This window comes from Meles meles, chromosome 13, assembly GCF_922984935.1.
Source record: "Meles meles chromosome 13, mMelMel3.1 paternal haplotype, whole genome shotgun sequence".
NCBI lineage: Eukaryota > Metazoa > Chordata > Mammalia > Carnivora > Mustelidae > Meles > Meles meles.
Window position 1 is genome coordinate 54,610,359 of NC_060078.1, and position 15,655 is coordinate 54,626,013.

General features: G+C 42.9%; 1 protein-coding gene and 1 non-coding gene across 3 annotated transcripts in view; both read left to right on the forward strand.

Annotated features, from left to right (window-relative positions):
* The window catches only part of PLCE1 (phospholipase C epsilon 1), a 319,088-nt gene that overhangs the window by 300,352 nt on the left and 3,081 nt on the right, over positions 1-15,655 (forward strand). For both annotated transcript variants that reach the window (XM_046026766.1, XM_046026767.1), the window contains 5 exons: positions 3,879-4,007; positions 7,038-7,247; positions 12,031-12,189; positions 14,231-14,446; positions 14,766-14,977. In XM_046026766.1, the coding sequence (XP_045882722.1) occupies positions 3,879-4,007; positions 7,038-7,247; positions 12,031-12,189; positions 14,231-14,446; positions 14,766-14,954 (903 nt within the window). In that variant the 3' untranslated portion in view covers positions 14,955-14,977. The remainder of the gene's footprint in view (positions 1-3,878; positions 4,008-7,037; positions 7,248-12,030; positions 12,190-14,230; positions 14,447-14,765; positions 14,978-15,655) is intronic.
* Positions 13,135-13,255, forward strand: LOC123955836. Its single transcript, XR_006821381.1, has one exon. It is a non-coding gene; the product is annotated as a U5 spliceosomal RNA (small nuclear RNA).

The window sequence follows — 15,655 nt, forward strand, 5'->3', positions numbered from 1 at the left end:
TCCATTAGAGTTATTAATTAGGTAGCAATGGAAGTAACAGTAACAATAACGTCCAGCCCTTCACACTTTCTAAGTACTTTCCATCTATACTGACTCAGTTAATCCTCTCATTAACTTTGTGAAATAGATATTGATTCCATCTCCACTCCATAGATGAGGAAGGTCAGAGCTAAGATATCTGAGGTCACACAGTGATAAACCCAAGTTATTCTAGTGCCAAAGCCCATATTCTTTTTTTTTATTTTTTTATTTCTTATTAACATATAATGTATTATTAGCCCCAGGGGTACAGGTCTGTGAATTGCCAGGTTTACACACTTCACAGCACTCATCATAGCACATACCTTCCCCAATGTCCATAACCCCACTACCCTCTCCCTGCCCCCCTTCCCCTGCAACCCTCAGTTTGTTTTGTGAGATTAAGAGTCTCTTATGGTTTGTCTCCCTCCCGATTCCATCTTGTCTCATTTTTTCCTTCCAAACCCCCCACTTTGCCTCTCAACTTCCTCATATCAGGGAGATCATATGATAATTGTCTTTGACTGACTTAGTTCGCTCAGCATAATACCCTCCAGTTCCATCCATGTCATCGCAAATGGCAAGATTTCATTTCTTTTGATGGCTGCATAGTATTCCATTGTATATATATATATATACCACATCTTCTTTATCCATTCATCTGTTGATGGACATCTAGTTTCTTTCCATAGTTTGGCTATTGTGGACATTGCTGCTATAAACATTCGGGTGCACATGCCCCTTTGGAGCACCACGTTTGTATCTTTAGGGTAAATACCCAGTATTGCAATTGCTGGGTCATAGGGTAGTTCTATTTTCAACATTTTGAGGAAACTCCACGCTGTTTTCCAGAGTGGTTGCACCAGCTTGCATTCCCACCAACAGTGTAGGAGGGTTCCCCTTTCTCTGCATCCTCTCCAGCATCTGTCATTTCCTGACTTGTTAATTGCAGCCATTCTGACTGGTGTGAGGTGGTATCTCATTGTGATTTTGATTTGTATTTCCCTGATGCTGAGTGATGTGGAGCACTTTTTCATGTGTCTGTTGGCCATCTGGATGTCTTCTTTGCAGAAATGTCTGTTCATGTCCTCTGCCCATTTCTTGATTGGGTTATTTGTTCTTTGGGTGTTGAGTTTGTTAAGCTCTTTATAGATTTTGGACACTAGCCCTTTATCTGATATGTCATTTGCAAATATCTTCTCCCATTCTGTCAGTTGTCTTTTGGTTTTCTTCACTGTTTCCTTTGCTGTGCAAAAGCTTTTGATCTTGATGAAATCCCAATAGTTCATTTTTGCCCTTGCTTCCCTTGCCTTTGGCGATGTTCCTAGGAAGAAGTTGCTGTGGCTGAGGTCACAGAGGTTGCTGCCTGTGTTCTCCTCAAGGATTTTGATGGATTCCTATCTCACATTGAGGTCCTTCATCCATTTTGAGTCTATTTTTGTGTGTGGTATAAGGAAATGGTCCAATTTCATTTTTCTGCATGTGGCTGTCCAATTTTCCCATTACCATTTGTTGAAGAGGTTGTCTTTTTTCCATTGGACATTGTTTGTCAAAGATTAGTTGACCATAGAGTTGAGGGTCTATTTCTGGGCTCTCTATTCTGTTCTATTGATCTATGTGTCTGTTTTTGTGCCAGGACCATACTGTCTTGATAATGACAGCTTTGTAATAGAGCTTGAAGTCTGGAATTGTGATGCCACCAACTTTGGCTTTCTTTTTCAATATTCCTTTGGCTATTCGAGGTCTTTTCTGATTCCATATAAATTTTAGGATTGTTTGTTCCATTTCTTTGAAAAAACTGGACGGGATTTTGATAGCAAAGCCCATATTCTTAATGAGTACATGATGGTGCCTACCAGGGAGGTGAACCCAAATAACAACATGATGAAAAGACTAATCAAGCCAAGCTTGGGGAGATGCACCATTGGCCCTCTTGGAAATTGGGGAGGAACACCGCAGAGAGGGGCACAATTGAAGACCCTCTGTCTTAACAAGCTCCCCAGGCCCACTGAAGTTTAAGAACTCACCCCAGTAATGCAGGGTTGTTTACTTAAACAAGTAGCACTGCTTTAATTAACTGGATGATTCCATGATCTTGCCCTTTAGAGGTAAATTTTAAAGGATCCCATTGATTACCTCTTTACATGTTTGATAACCTGTTCACCATTGCAGCAATCTTAACCTTCAACATAGCGCTAACGACCTGTGGAAAGGCACTGTGTATGCTCACAAATGGCGCTGGCTTGACCACTTCCATGGGCTCCTGGAAATCCCCCCAGCTTTCTTCTCTGCTTCTCCTCCCCTCACCTCATCACTGTCTTCTTTCTTTGTCCTGATCTCCTTTCCTTCAGTGTGTGGCCAAGATCAAGAACAGCACCTTGGCTGAGGTGGAGGGATACATTGCCGATACGTGTGCAGAGGACTGGGAAGCAGGGGCAGGGCTGCCTGGTACCAAAGGGCAAGAATCACACTTTTCTCTGAGGAGAGGCAGGGCTTAGTGCCGGAGTCAGGGTCTGTCGTCCTCAAAACCTGTTAGCACTGAAGATGCCACACGTGCTGTGAATGAACCACTGTTCCTCACAGCATTTCTGACACCAAATACATGGTGTCTTCCCAATGCTACTTCAGCTCTGACACCAGCTGGGTGTCCTGCCTTTTGATTTAATTCTGACACCATCTACCTGGACTTAGCATCAGATCCCGAAGTTAAGGATTGTCCTCACTTCAGGTGCCAGTGGCAAGTGCCAGACTGTCACTAGTACTGCTGACTGCCCAGTTATAAATTCAGGAGTTTTCCACAACTCCCTCCCCAGGTTTAAGAATTTTCTAGAATCACTCACAGAACTCAGAAACGTGCTTTACTATTACCAGTTTATTATGAAGAATACAGCTCAGGAGCAGCCAAACGGAAGAGATATATGGATCAAGGTCTAGGAAGAAGGACGTACAGAGCTTCTCAGCATCCTGAAGTGTTCACAACCCAGAATCTCTCAGAACTCCATCTTTTAGGGGGTTTTATGGAGGCTTTGTCCCTCTTCCGGGGACAGAAATAATAATAAAACAATGTTTCCAGGGTCAGGCATAATATCATAATTCAGCTCTCAGTGAATTTTGTATTTTGAATGAATGAATGAATATATCTTAATACAGGAAATGCTCAAAAATTTTATGAGGGGGCACCTGGGTGACTCAGTCATTAAGCATCTGCCTTTGGCTCAGGTCATGATCCCAGAATCCTGGGATCATGCTCTGCATCAGGCTCCCCATCAGCGGGAAGCCTGCTTCTCCCTCTCCCATTCCCTCTGCTTGTATTCTCTTTCTCTCTCTCTGTCAAATAAATAAATAAAATCTTTAAAAAAAAAAAAAAGTTTTATGACTTACACACCTCCCCAGCTCTTCCTGAAACAGAAATGCTTTTCACATTATAATTATTTGCGTGCATGGGCAGTGAGCTCTCCAAGGCTGTAATAGTCTATTTATCATCTTACCAACCAAAATTCTAGCCCAGGACCCTAAAGAGAGATGGAACTTAGTAGACACTGTTGGAGATCAGTTCATCAGAAGTAACATGCATTTCAGATGATATCAGGTCTCCTAATTAGGATGTAAAGAGTCACTATTATTTAAAATAAATTTTTATTTTGGTAGCATACTGCTAATATCCTTGCTAGACTATTAAGGAAGATGCACCATGGCCTCTTCAACCACAAACAGAAGCATCAGGTTATAGAAGAATGGTCTTCTTTTGCATTTATGTGTCCCCCTACAGACTTCTAAGAACTAGCACTTCTGTATTGAATATAACCTGGAAATAACATGAGAATGAGAGTGAATAAGAAACCATGTGATCTTCCTTGCAGATGTTTAATACAGAAGAAAGAAAATGTTTGCAGACTTACAAAGTCACAGTGCATGGGGTCCCGGGTCCAGAGCCCTTTACTGTTTTCTCCATAAATGGTGGCACCAAGGCAAAGCAACTTCTCCAACAAGTAAGTCCACCAAGCCCATGGTTGGGAGAATCCAACATATATATATATATATATATATATATATATATGTGTGTGTGTGTGTGTGTGTGTTTGTGTGTGTTTGTAAATGCATGTGTAAACACAAAAGCATACATAAAACACGAAGTTCATGGTGATGCTCTGCCTTTTGATTATTTGTGTAATTCAACACTGAGATCCACCCTAAGAATGATCTGGGAGAACTTGGTACCACGAGACAAGCTAACCTGTAGAAAAGAATTTTTAACAATTCTTCAAACAAATAAAAACATGGGGCTCAGGAAGGATAAAGACCAGAATGAGTGGCTCTCCAAGCATGTGTACTCCTTCCCTTTAACCCTAGAGCCGGGCCTCATCTCCCTTTTTAATGTAGAGCTCACTAATCAATCAGAATTTGCACACAAGCTGAATGAAGTCTGTTTGCCATCCTAGGAGTTGGATCAAAGTTTTAGAGCATCAGGGTGGAGCACATGGCCAAGAAGACATCTTCGGCCTTTCCAGCCTTAGGCCTTTATGTGCATGTTGAGCAGCCCCCTTGTCAGCCTTCCCCTGGCACTTGATCTCAAACCTCCAGGTACCACCCCTCTGGTGCAAAGGGGCCAGCAGGGCCTGACATGAGAGGACGAGGGCCTGTTGCCTCAAACCCTGCAGCAGCCCTGGCCTGAGTCCCCTCATGGGGTCCCGCATCTGCTTGGGAACCCCAAAGATCTCTGTGGCTTTCTGTAGGCAGGGCCACTGCCCCATGGGAGGGCATGTCCGAGCGAGAAAGCCGGGAACAAAGCAACATCCAGAGGGAGGCAGTTCCTCAAAAGGACAGGCATACCCATGTGTAATGTCTTTTGTCTTCACACCAGGAGCTCCCCCACTCCTTAGCACAGTGACCTAATATCTTGGCAAACTATTTTATCTCTAACCCAATTCATCCCTTTTCCTCCTTGGGAGCAGTAACCAAGAGGAGTGACCTTGGGCTCTCTCTGAAGTTAGGGTGTGTGATGACAGGTAGCCGGGATCCTAGAATGTATGCAGCGGGGGTGGAGATTAGAAACCAGTGAAACCACCATAGGGAATAAGAGTAATAAATAGTTTTGGGTTTTGAGAGGAAGTCTCTATGGACAGGCAACAATTTGCCCAACATTTTAAAACTGACTTAAAGTCAGAGAAAACGGCTTAAGTGCCAATTTTCATAGATTGTCAAACAGAAGCAGCTACCAAGACTTGGGGGGGTGGCATTTGTTTTGGGGTTTGTTTTTATCTTTTAAAGCAATTGGGCCATGAACTTCAGCATCTACTATCACAAAGTATTGTTGGGGATTTGGAGATATTAAGTAGGGTAGTATTTCCATAGACCACCCACAAAAAGCAGCCCGTTACTTTATAGTCACCCCATATGAATAATTCCATGGATAAAAAGCAGGACTGAGGAGGGAGTGACATGGCCCTCTCGTGGGGATGACGGTGCCGACTGACCCACTCCTAGAGGCTTCACATCCTGAATACGCCATAGCAGTAGCTGTCTTGCCCCCATAGGAACCGTAGCCCAGCATCGATAACAGACCAAGGCCTGAGGTGAAGGGAGCAGCATCTCTCTGAGAATCGTCTGCCTCCACCGTCTTCAGCTCTCTCTGCTTTTCCTCCAAGTGAGATGAAGCAGTGCCAAGTGTTGACTCTGGTAGTTGCATCATTGGCGTGGGCACGGAGAAGGGTGTTTGCCTAATACAAGCCAGATGGTGGCAACTTTCTCTGTCCCCACTTGGAGTTGAGCCTTTTGTCAGTAACCTGTATGAGTGGGAAGCAGTGCATCAGCTGGAGGAGCCGTAGTGATGGCTAGTGTTCACTGAGTTCTCATAAGTGCCTGCGTCCAGCTTCATAACCGGTGCCTGTATCATAAAATGATGAGGTTGTTACTTTTACTGTTCCCATTTTATGTATGGGGAAACTGAGCCTCCAAGGGGTTAAATATCTTGCCCAGCACCTCACAGTCAGTCAATATTAAAGGCAGACCTCAGACCCAGGTCTCTCTGGCTCCAGAGCCTCATCTCGGTTGCTCTGTTTGACCATCCGAGGTCCGTCGCCAACAAAGAAAACAAGCTTGTAGTCATGGTGTCAAGAGTTCATTGAAAGGAGAATTTCCAGGAACTTAGGTCAGAGGACATTAGAAGACAAGCATTTCCAACCTGAGGAAAAGGGATGATGTTGGTAAAAGCTGTGCTAGGGTCTTTGCCACTGGTCCTGAGTGACAGGATCCCAGAGAGCTAAACGCATAGACTGGGAAGCCTCAAGCTTGTAATTCAGTAGGAGCTCTCATTCCAACTGTGGGAAAAATAGTTATGCTGTCTGGGGATTATGAATAAATTGTGTTGTTGCCCAGAATGAACATAAACAATCCTTCTTGGACATCAGAGAGTTCTTAGGTCTTCCAGGAAGAATTATGCAACACTGCAGAGTAGGTCTTACTTATAAATGGCACATCAAACCTATGTAAACACTGTGAAAACAGGCTTATTTCATGTGGTTGTGTGTGTGTGTGTATGTGTATTTATTCAAGTATAGTTAACATACAGTGTTATGTTGATTTCAAGTGTATAATGATGTAATGATTCAATCATTCTATACATTGCTCAGTGCCCACCATGATAAGTGTCTCATTAATTCCCCCTTTACCTATTTCACTCATCCCCCCACCTGCATCCCCTCTGGAAACCATCAGTTTGTTCTCTGCAAAAAAACAGCTCATTTTGGTTTGGGGGCAGGTTAAAGATTTTATTTATTCATGAGAGACAGAGAGTGAAACAGATATGAAAGATAGAGGGGGAGACATGAGAGACAGAGGGAGAGAAAGAGAGAGAGGCAGAGGGAGAAGCAGGCCCCCCTCAAAGCGGGGAGCCCGATGCAGAACTTGATCCCTGGGATTATGACCTGAGACCAAGGCAGATGTTGAACCAACTGAGCCACCCAGGCTCAGGAAAAATAGCCTTATTTTGAATGAAAGTTTTGCCTGTGCTTTTTCTTTAGATTCTGACGACTGAGCAAGATACCAAACCTATTGTCACAGACTATTTTTTGATGGAAGAAAAATATTTTATATCTAAAGAAAAGAATGAATGCAGGAAACAACCATTCCAGAGAGTCATTGGCCCAGAAGAAGAGATCATGCAGATTTTAAGCAGCTGGTTTCCAGAAGAAGGCTATGTTGGCAGGATTGTCTTAAAAACCCAGCAGGAAGTAAGTGTGTCTGACACCATGACAACTCAGTATGTGATTAGCCGCCTCAGACCTGGCCACCTCCCTCCATTCAGAATTTCCTATAACTGCAACTTGACTTCTGTTGTTCTTCTTAAGTAAATGTGGAGAAATGATTTTATGCTTTTGCGCGTGTTCAGAATGTTATCTCTAAGGTATGGAAATTCAGTCTAAAAGCTGTCCTTTGTAAAAGAAAGGGAGCAAGAACTCAAAGGATTCCTTATGTACGGCATCAGCTGTGGGTCCAGGATTTGATTTCTGTATGAACAGACGTTGTTGTAAGCATCACGGCACTGAGTCATGCTAGTCCCGTTGGTATTTTTACCTTTGGGGTTTCCTTGCCTGCCTCTTCATGCCTATTAAAGTTTTAGCTACTAGAAGATTCTGTGCTTCTAGGCAAAACGACAGTAGTTCTTTGAAAATACTCTGTAACTTCACACAAAGCAAGAATAATCTCTCAGCCTCAGGCAGAATTAGTAAAAATTAACGTTACATTCACTAACATTCCCATGGTCGTTCCCACAAAGGAAACAATTCAGCGATTGCATGTCGACTCTACATTGGTTAACTCCTGTCCGAGTTTGTGAATGGAGCATTGATTTTTTTTTTTTTTTAATAAGAGCCCACTAACTTCCCGCCATTTTCTAAAATGACCTATAAAGTCATTGCTTCACCACAGACAGTCATGCCTCATGATATGTCAATAATGAAGGAGCTGACTCAGTTCAACTATTGATTAAATAAATATTTCCTGAGCACCTCATAGGAGCCAAGCCCTGTTCTGGGCACATGCTTGGCTCCTTTGGGGCATGTAATAGAGCTTGGTTGGTAAAATGCCCATCAAAAGTCCATGGTGTTGGGATACAGTGGAGATGAGAAAGAGCCAGTTTTCAGCATCATGTGCTACATTTTCACTGTGCACTGAACTGTGAACGTGGCCAAGAGCTCCAGCATCTGCTCTGGGAAATCAGAGCCTCTGTCTTTCCTCCTAACCTTGCCTTAAACCATAAAAGGACATTTCATTTAGGCACATAAATGCAATTGTCTCCCCAGCCTCCTCTCCCTATTGGACTTACACATTGCAGAGACAGTTAACAAGCAGTTCTAGTAATTATAGCTTTATGAGAAAATATCAGAGGGCTTCGCTGGACTTCAGAAGCCATGTTCAGTTTCTCTCTACATTCTTCCTTTTTAATTTCCCATTGTCTTACCTCACTCTCCAGCTACCTTTAAAAAAGTATCTAAGTGATTATGTCAGCAAGTGAATTTTCAGACCAGATAGTTGCATAATGATTTACAGTGTTTGAAGTTCTTACTCACTACTTTTGAATGATCTCGTGACAGAATGGAAACCATTTCACACATAAGGAAATGGAGGTTCACAGAGGTTAAATCATGACAAGGTGAGACATAGAAAGAACTACATCTGTGGCTTTCCGGTCAGTGTTGCTGCCCCATCCTGTGCTCCCTGAGCTGGTGCTGAGCCAGCCCTCTGGGACACTGGTGCCCAGCACTGTGGGGACAGCAGGTGGCAGCAAGCAGGAGAGAATATGGGCTGGCCGTTGAGTGTCGTGGTGTCATATGGCTAGAAGGGCTGGGGAGATTAGGAATGCCCATATGCAATTTAAAATGTGTATGAGGGGCGCCTGGGTGGCTTAGTCGATTAAGTATCTGACTCTTGATTTCAGCTCAGGTCATGATCTCAGGCTCCTAGGATCGAACCCCATGTGGGGCTCCATGCTGAGCATGAAGTCTTCTTGTCCCTCTCTCCCTCTCTGCTCCTCCCACTTCGATCCTCCCACCTCTAGCACTCTCTCTCTAAAATAAGTAAACAAATAAAATCTTTAAAATATATATGAAAACAGGCTGTAGATGGGGCGCCTGGGTGGCTCAGTGGGTTAAAGCCTCTGCCTTCGGCTCAGGTCATGATCCCAGGGTCCTGGGATCGAGCCCCTCATCGGGCTCTCTGCTCCACAGGGAGCCTGCTTCTTCCTCTCTGCCTGCCTCTCTGCCTAGTTGTGATTTCTCTCTGTCAAATAAATAAAATATTTTTAAAAAAAGAAAGAAAACAGGCTGTAGAGACCCCAGGAATAAATATTTCATAAGGGCTGGTGGAAGAGAAGCATTTTGAAGAGTAAGGGGAATAAATTAGAAAGGAAGGCTAGCAAGCATTTTCTGAGGGAGAGAATACAGCAAGCTCTCTTGTACAACATCTTTGTGGGGAGGAGATTTTTTTTTTTAAGATTGATTTTATTTATTTATTTATTTATTTATTTATTTATTTGAATGAGAGAGAGTGAGCTAGAGAGAGAGCACAAGCAGGGGGAGGAGCAGAGGGAGAGGGAGAAGCCGACTCACCCCTGAGCAGGGAGCCCCATGTGGGGCTCGATTCCAGGATTCCAGGATCATGAACTAAGCTGAAGGCAGAAACATAACCGACTGAGCCACTAGGCATGAGGAGATTTTTGAAATGACTGACATGTGTCTGCTAAAAGAACAAATTACATTTAAGTGTTTAGGTTGATCTGGTGCATAGTGACACACAGTAAATATTTATTGATTGAATAAATGAATTCAGCAGTTATTGAATGCAAGCAGATACAAGCATAGTTGATAGATTTGGGCTATAAGTATTTCCATGTATTTCATTCTGTGGAACTAGTGAGATAAGTACACAGGTTGCCTATATTGAAAGTCCCCAAACTGCCCTCCATGACAGGGCATGCCTGCCTGTCTGCTTTTTATAGTTTTCTTGTCTTCTGGGTTCTCAGGCTGTCAGGATCCCATCTTCCTGTGGTCAGTATGCCCTCCTGGGCTACCTGCCGGATTTGAAATCAGACGGACCTTGCTCTGCCACAAATTAGATGACCCTGTACAGCTCATTTAACTTCTATAAAACTCTGTGCCCTAATCTGTAAATCTGTAAGAGAAACTACTCTGCCTGATTGAAAAATATGGACATGAGACTCATGCCAAACATACAGACAATATGTAAACTATTGCTTAGTAAGCTATAAAGAGCTACAAGTGAGGGCCATTGTTCTGGTGGTAACCTGACCCTTCTAATGTGGGCAGAAAACTCCTTGGAAATAAATAAGCTCTGAGTGAGGCTCCAAGGAGCGGTCTTAAAAGTAATGCTTATTGCATAGTTATTGAGGTGTTTTATGTGTCCATTAGACCCCCCCTTTTTTTTATGCTTCTTGGCTTCCCAGTTTTCAAGATACGGATTATAAATTATGTCAGATGAATTACACCCAGCCCCACTCTCCAACTGGTTAAATATATTATGATCAACATAGTGACATATTACACAGCTAAATATCTAGGAATTGACCTAATGAAATGAACACCACAATCTTTTAAGTGGGGACAAAAAAGTTGAAAAACATTATATGAAGTTTATATAATAAAAATAGACAGTAACTATCCCCTCCCCAACACCCATAAGATAACAAACGGGGTCCAAAAACATCAGTCCTGAAGATTGTAGGAATCTTGATTGCAAGATTAATGAAATGATTGGAGTGAGCCTGGGGGGCTGGTTGGCAAGAATCTTCAGGAACCAATCCTGTCTGGTCCTGGCTGTAGTTTGGCGCCACCTGGTGGCAGTTATCCATTCAGACTTCAATATCGACGGGGACAATTCTGGGTCATACTGCTGGTTGGAACCTCCAGGAGAGTGGCAGTGATTCTTGGATTTTTCTGGTTAGTTAGCATCATTTCAGTGGCTTGATCTGAGGAGATTAGGCTAGGAGACTGTTAGAGATCCAGGGACTTTCCTGCTAAATGCTCGGTTCCTGAGATAGAGTTGACCCTCTCCCTTCAGAATGCCCTCCACCCCTTGCTGAAGAGAACTGTAAGCTACCTTTCATTTGACAATGGCGTTAACAAAATCAGGAGCCATTCGATAATCATATTATACCTAAATTCACATAACTGCAGGGTTTCATTGTATATATTTGTTCACACAAAAATACACAGATCTATAGATGATGTTTAGAAGCATATATAACCTAACAACAGTGTGGTTTTTTGTGGAGAAAAAGATGAGAGGGGAAGAAAAAGCTGATAATGGGGAAAGTTTGACTTTTTATTGATGTATTTCTATACTCTTTAAAAATTTTAATAAGATTCATATATATATAGATATATCTACATGCGTAAAATTTACTGAAAGCCAATTCACCAAAAGCCAATTAACCTGATGACCAATTCTCACACTTACTGAGAATTTTGTCAATATTCATTTCAGTGTATCCTAACCTCCAGCCATTGTTTCGGCCTTTTCACTGCAGTTCTGTCCATCCAGCCTGGCTAAGAGTCTGTTTGCATGTTTCATTGTTCGATGTCTAGCATTCCTTAATTGCCCAAGGCCTGTGTAGGGAATGGATGGGCTCTCTCTTAAATGTAATTCACAGTGTTCTTATTTGGCTTTTGGTCATTGGCAATATGGTATGTTGTCCTTTTACAAATCTATCTACAGTTGACTTGGACTCTGTAGTATATGGAGATCTACTGGCTCACTGTGAGCCAGACCTTATCAGTCTGTCAACATCAGCAGAAATACCTACATTACTTTCTTCCTCTCAGAAGACATGGATATCCGTGTAGAATCATTTATGAACTATTAACTAGTATATGAACTAGAAAGCTGAGAAATAGTTCCCACATTGCCGAGATACAGCTCACATTTTCGCTGGGTTTTTCTTTCTTTTTCTTCATCATCTTACCATTTACTCATACTTTTTTTCTTTTTCTAACATAGAACCTAGAAGAGAGAAGCATTATTCAAGATGACAAGGAGGTGATCTTGAGCTCAGAGGAGGAGAGTTTCTTTGTCCAAGTGCATGACGTTTCTCCAGAGCAACCGCGAACGGTCATCAAAGCGCCCCGTGTCAGCACCGCACAGGATGTCATTCAGCAGGTGAAAGCCTCACCCTCGCTCGCCTCAGTCTGCTCCTCACTGTCAATCACTAGCACAAATCAGACATCAGCTCATTTTATGAATGAAGTTCTAGACCAATGGATATCTGAAAAGGGAGAGTGTCCCTAGGTTAGGACATACTAGTTCATTCCTTCAACAGACACTTGCCTGGTATCTATCATGAGTCCCGCTTTCTGTGGAAGTGTTGGGAAACGATTTAGGAGGGGACACCACAGAGGAGTAACTTCATTGTCCCAGAAATGCCTAAGCCAGTCCATGGGTGACTGTTTCTGAGATTTTACAGAGGACATGCCGGAGGCCTTCTCTGGTCCTTTCCCTCTTCTAAGTCATGCTTCTTTGTGTACATGGCTTTGAAGAACTGTATCTCCTTCCTTCAAGCCTCATCATGGTTTGTGTTTATTAAATACCCATTTGAGAAGTGGTAGAGCAAAATGGTTAACAGCACAGACTCTAAATTAAATTGCTCAATTCAGGGGCACCTGAGTGGCTCAAAGGGTTAAGCCTCTGCCTTTGGCTCAGGTCATGATCTCAGGGTACATCCGGCTCTCTGCTTGGCAGGGAGCCTGCTTCCTCCTCTCTCTGCCTGCCTCTCTGTCTACTTGTGATCTCTGTCTGTCAAATAAATAAATAAAATCTTTTTTAAAAAATAATTTAGAAAATAAAAAACAAATTGCTCAGTTCAAATCCCGGCTGTCCTTCTTAGTGCCTCAGTTACCATGGTGTGCTGGTAAACTGGCTCTCTTAAAGGAAAAAAAAAAAAAAAAAGCCCAGTTGATTTTTAGTATTGGCCAGTTTCTGTTGTGTGGATAGTCCCACCATGTCTGACCTCACCGGCCTGCTCTAGTTGGCTCCAGCACACATTATTATATCCTATGCAGTAAGCTACTACATCCACAACATGGAGGTTGTATAATAGTCCTTTCCATTCTCTGGTTTCTCTTCAGATCGCATAAATCTTTCGCCTTTTACTAAAGATTTCCATGGAGATGAAGAATTATGAATTTTTTTTTTTAAAGATTTTATTTATTTATTTGACGGAGAGAGAGATCACAAGCAGGCAGAGAGGCAGGCAGAGAGAGAGGAGGAAGCAGGCTCCCCGTGGAGCAGAGAGCCTGATGCGGGGCTCGATCCCAGGACCCTGAGATCATGACCTGAGCCGAAGGCAGCGGCTTAACCCACTGAGCCACCCAGGTGCCCCAAGAATTATGAATTTTTAACCAATTTTTTTTAAGGCCTTGCATTTAGCAAGGCTACTGATGTTGTGTAATAAAAGAATGATTTGTTTCGGGGGAAAAAAAATTGTCCTTTCCACACAGGGTTGTGGTGAAGATTAAGTCAGTAAATACACGTAAGGTGTCCAATGCCCAGCGCCTGGTGAGCACCATTAGATGCTATTTGCTATCACACGATGTTGTGGTTAATATCTGTCTCGTTCATAGAGTTTGAACTCCAAGAGAGCCCAGACCTATGTTTGTTTTTTCACCTTTATCTCCCCCAAAGTACGGTATCTGGGACACAGAAGGCCCTTACTAAGCATTTGATGAGCAAATAAATGCATAAGTAGAAGACGATCTTATACTAAATGAGAAGGGAGACCAGGTAAATTATTAAAATGCTTTCCACATGCAAAAATGTGGCAGAGGGGCTGCCTAGGATCAGGGTTCTGTTCCTCCCGGTCTGCTTTGGTGCTCATAGACCCAGTCCACGTCCGTATTCTGTTACTCATTAGCTGTGCATTCTCTGGAGTCTGCTTAACCTCTGTATTGTTTCCTTGTCTGAAAATGGGGCCGTAATACCTACATCATGGTCTGCTGTGAAGCCCAATCAGGTAACATGGGAGAGCAGGTTACAGGCAACAACTATGCAGACATAACCTGAGGAATGGGACGATGCACTCTGAGATAGATCCCCCCTCCTCTAAAAGTCTGTGACATCTTCCCACCTTCAGGTTTCCTTCAGAATGAATGCAAGTGTTGGGGATACTGTGTCTATATTCAGCGGACCGTAACTTCTCTTTCAGACCTTATGCAAAGCCAAATATTCCTATAGCATCCTGAGCAACCCCAACCCGAGTGACTATGTGCTTTTGGAAGAGGTGGTGAAAGATGCTACCAAGAAGTCTTCTACCCCGAAGTCCTCCCAGAGGGTTCTTTTGGATCAGGAGTGTGTGTTTCAAGCCCAGAGCAAGTGGAAAGGTGCAGGAAAATTCATCCTTAAGCTAAAGGAGCAGGTGCAGGTAAAGTTCAAAGTTCTTTTCCTCTCTCCACAAAGCATTTGATACTCATAACCACGTGGTAATCAAATCTGGGAACTTAAGAAATCTAGGAGAAAGTTTGAGTCAAGGGTTTAGTAGGGAGAAAATGGTTTGGCTTCACTTTCACTGCATGAAAAAACATGTACTTCCCACTGTGGGTAAGCAGTCTTGAGAGAGAACTCCCTCAGCACTTCTTCCCAAAGCTCTACCTACTAGAGAGGAAAAGGAAAGGGATAGTGTGGCAGATGATTGAGGATCCTGGCTTTCACCTTATACCCATGGAAGGTTCTTTTTTCCACAGGCATCCCGAGAAGACAAAAGAAAAGGCATTTCTTTTGCAAGTGAATTCAAGAAGTTCACCAAGTCAACTAAACAGCCCCGAGGACTCACATCACCTTCTCAGGTCTTGGCCTCAGAAAGTGTCCAAAGCAAGGAGGAGAAACCAGTGGGCAGCTTGCCCTCCAGTGACGCCATAGACTACCGACAATAACCGAGGCTGGCAGTTTTACCCAGGTATACTGAGTCACTGTGTCATTCTGAAATGGGGGCCCACTGTGTAAGGCATAGCAGGCCCAGAGGACGATGTCCCCTTAAAGGCAGATGAGAATCGGACCTAAAAAATAGGAAGACTTTGAAGATCCATGTGCCTTCAGCATTTTAAATTTAGATTAACTGGTTTTGTAGATAGCCTAACGAAGTTCCCAAGAAGACAACCAACTTGTTCAAACTACTACATCAGCCTTATTTTATCAGACCTGGAACTGCCTTAACCGTTACTAACACAAATATTCTGGAAGGATTACTATGGGTCATTCAGCTCTCATTCCTTTGGATTTTTAGTTTCATGCTGTCCATTTTGAGGTTTGATTTAGCCTTAATGAGCTCATCACAGTCTGCCTCCATTAAAAAATAAAGATCTGGCATTCAAAACTGCAGAACAGCCTCTATCTGGAAACTGCAGTGAACTCAGACTTCGGTGGCCCACCCACTGCTCGGTAGCCAGAGTAAACTTCATTCCATCTTCAAACAAGTTACATGGAACCCAATTTAAAAAAGAAAGAAAGAAAACCTAGTTGTTGTTGTTGTTGTTTTTTAATTTCTTAATGGACCACCCAGTGATTATTAAAGCCCACTCCTTACCTAAACCATTGTCGTTCTAAAATTGAGAGACTGCCAGCATGGTGAAGGCAT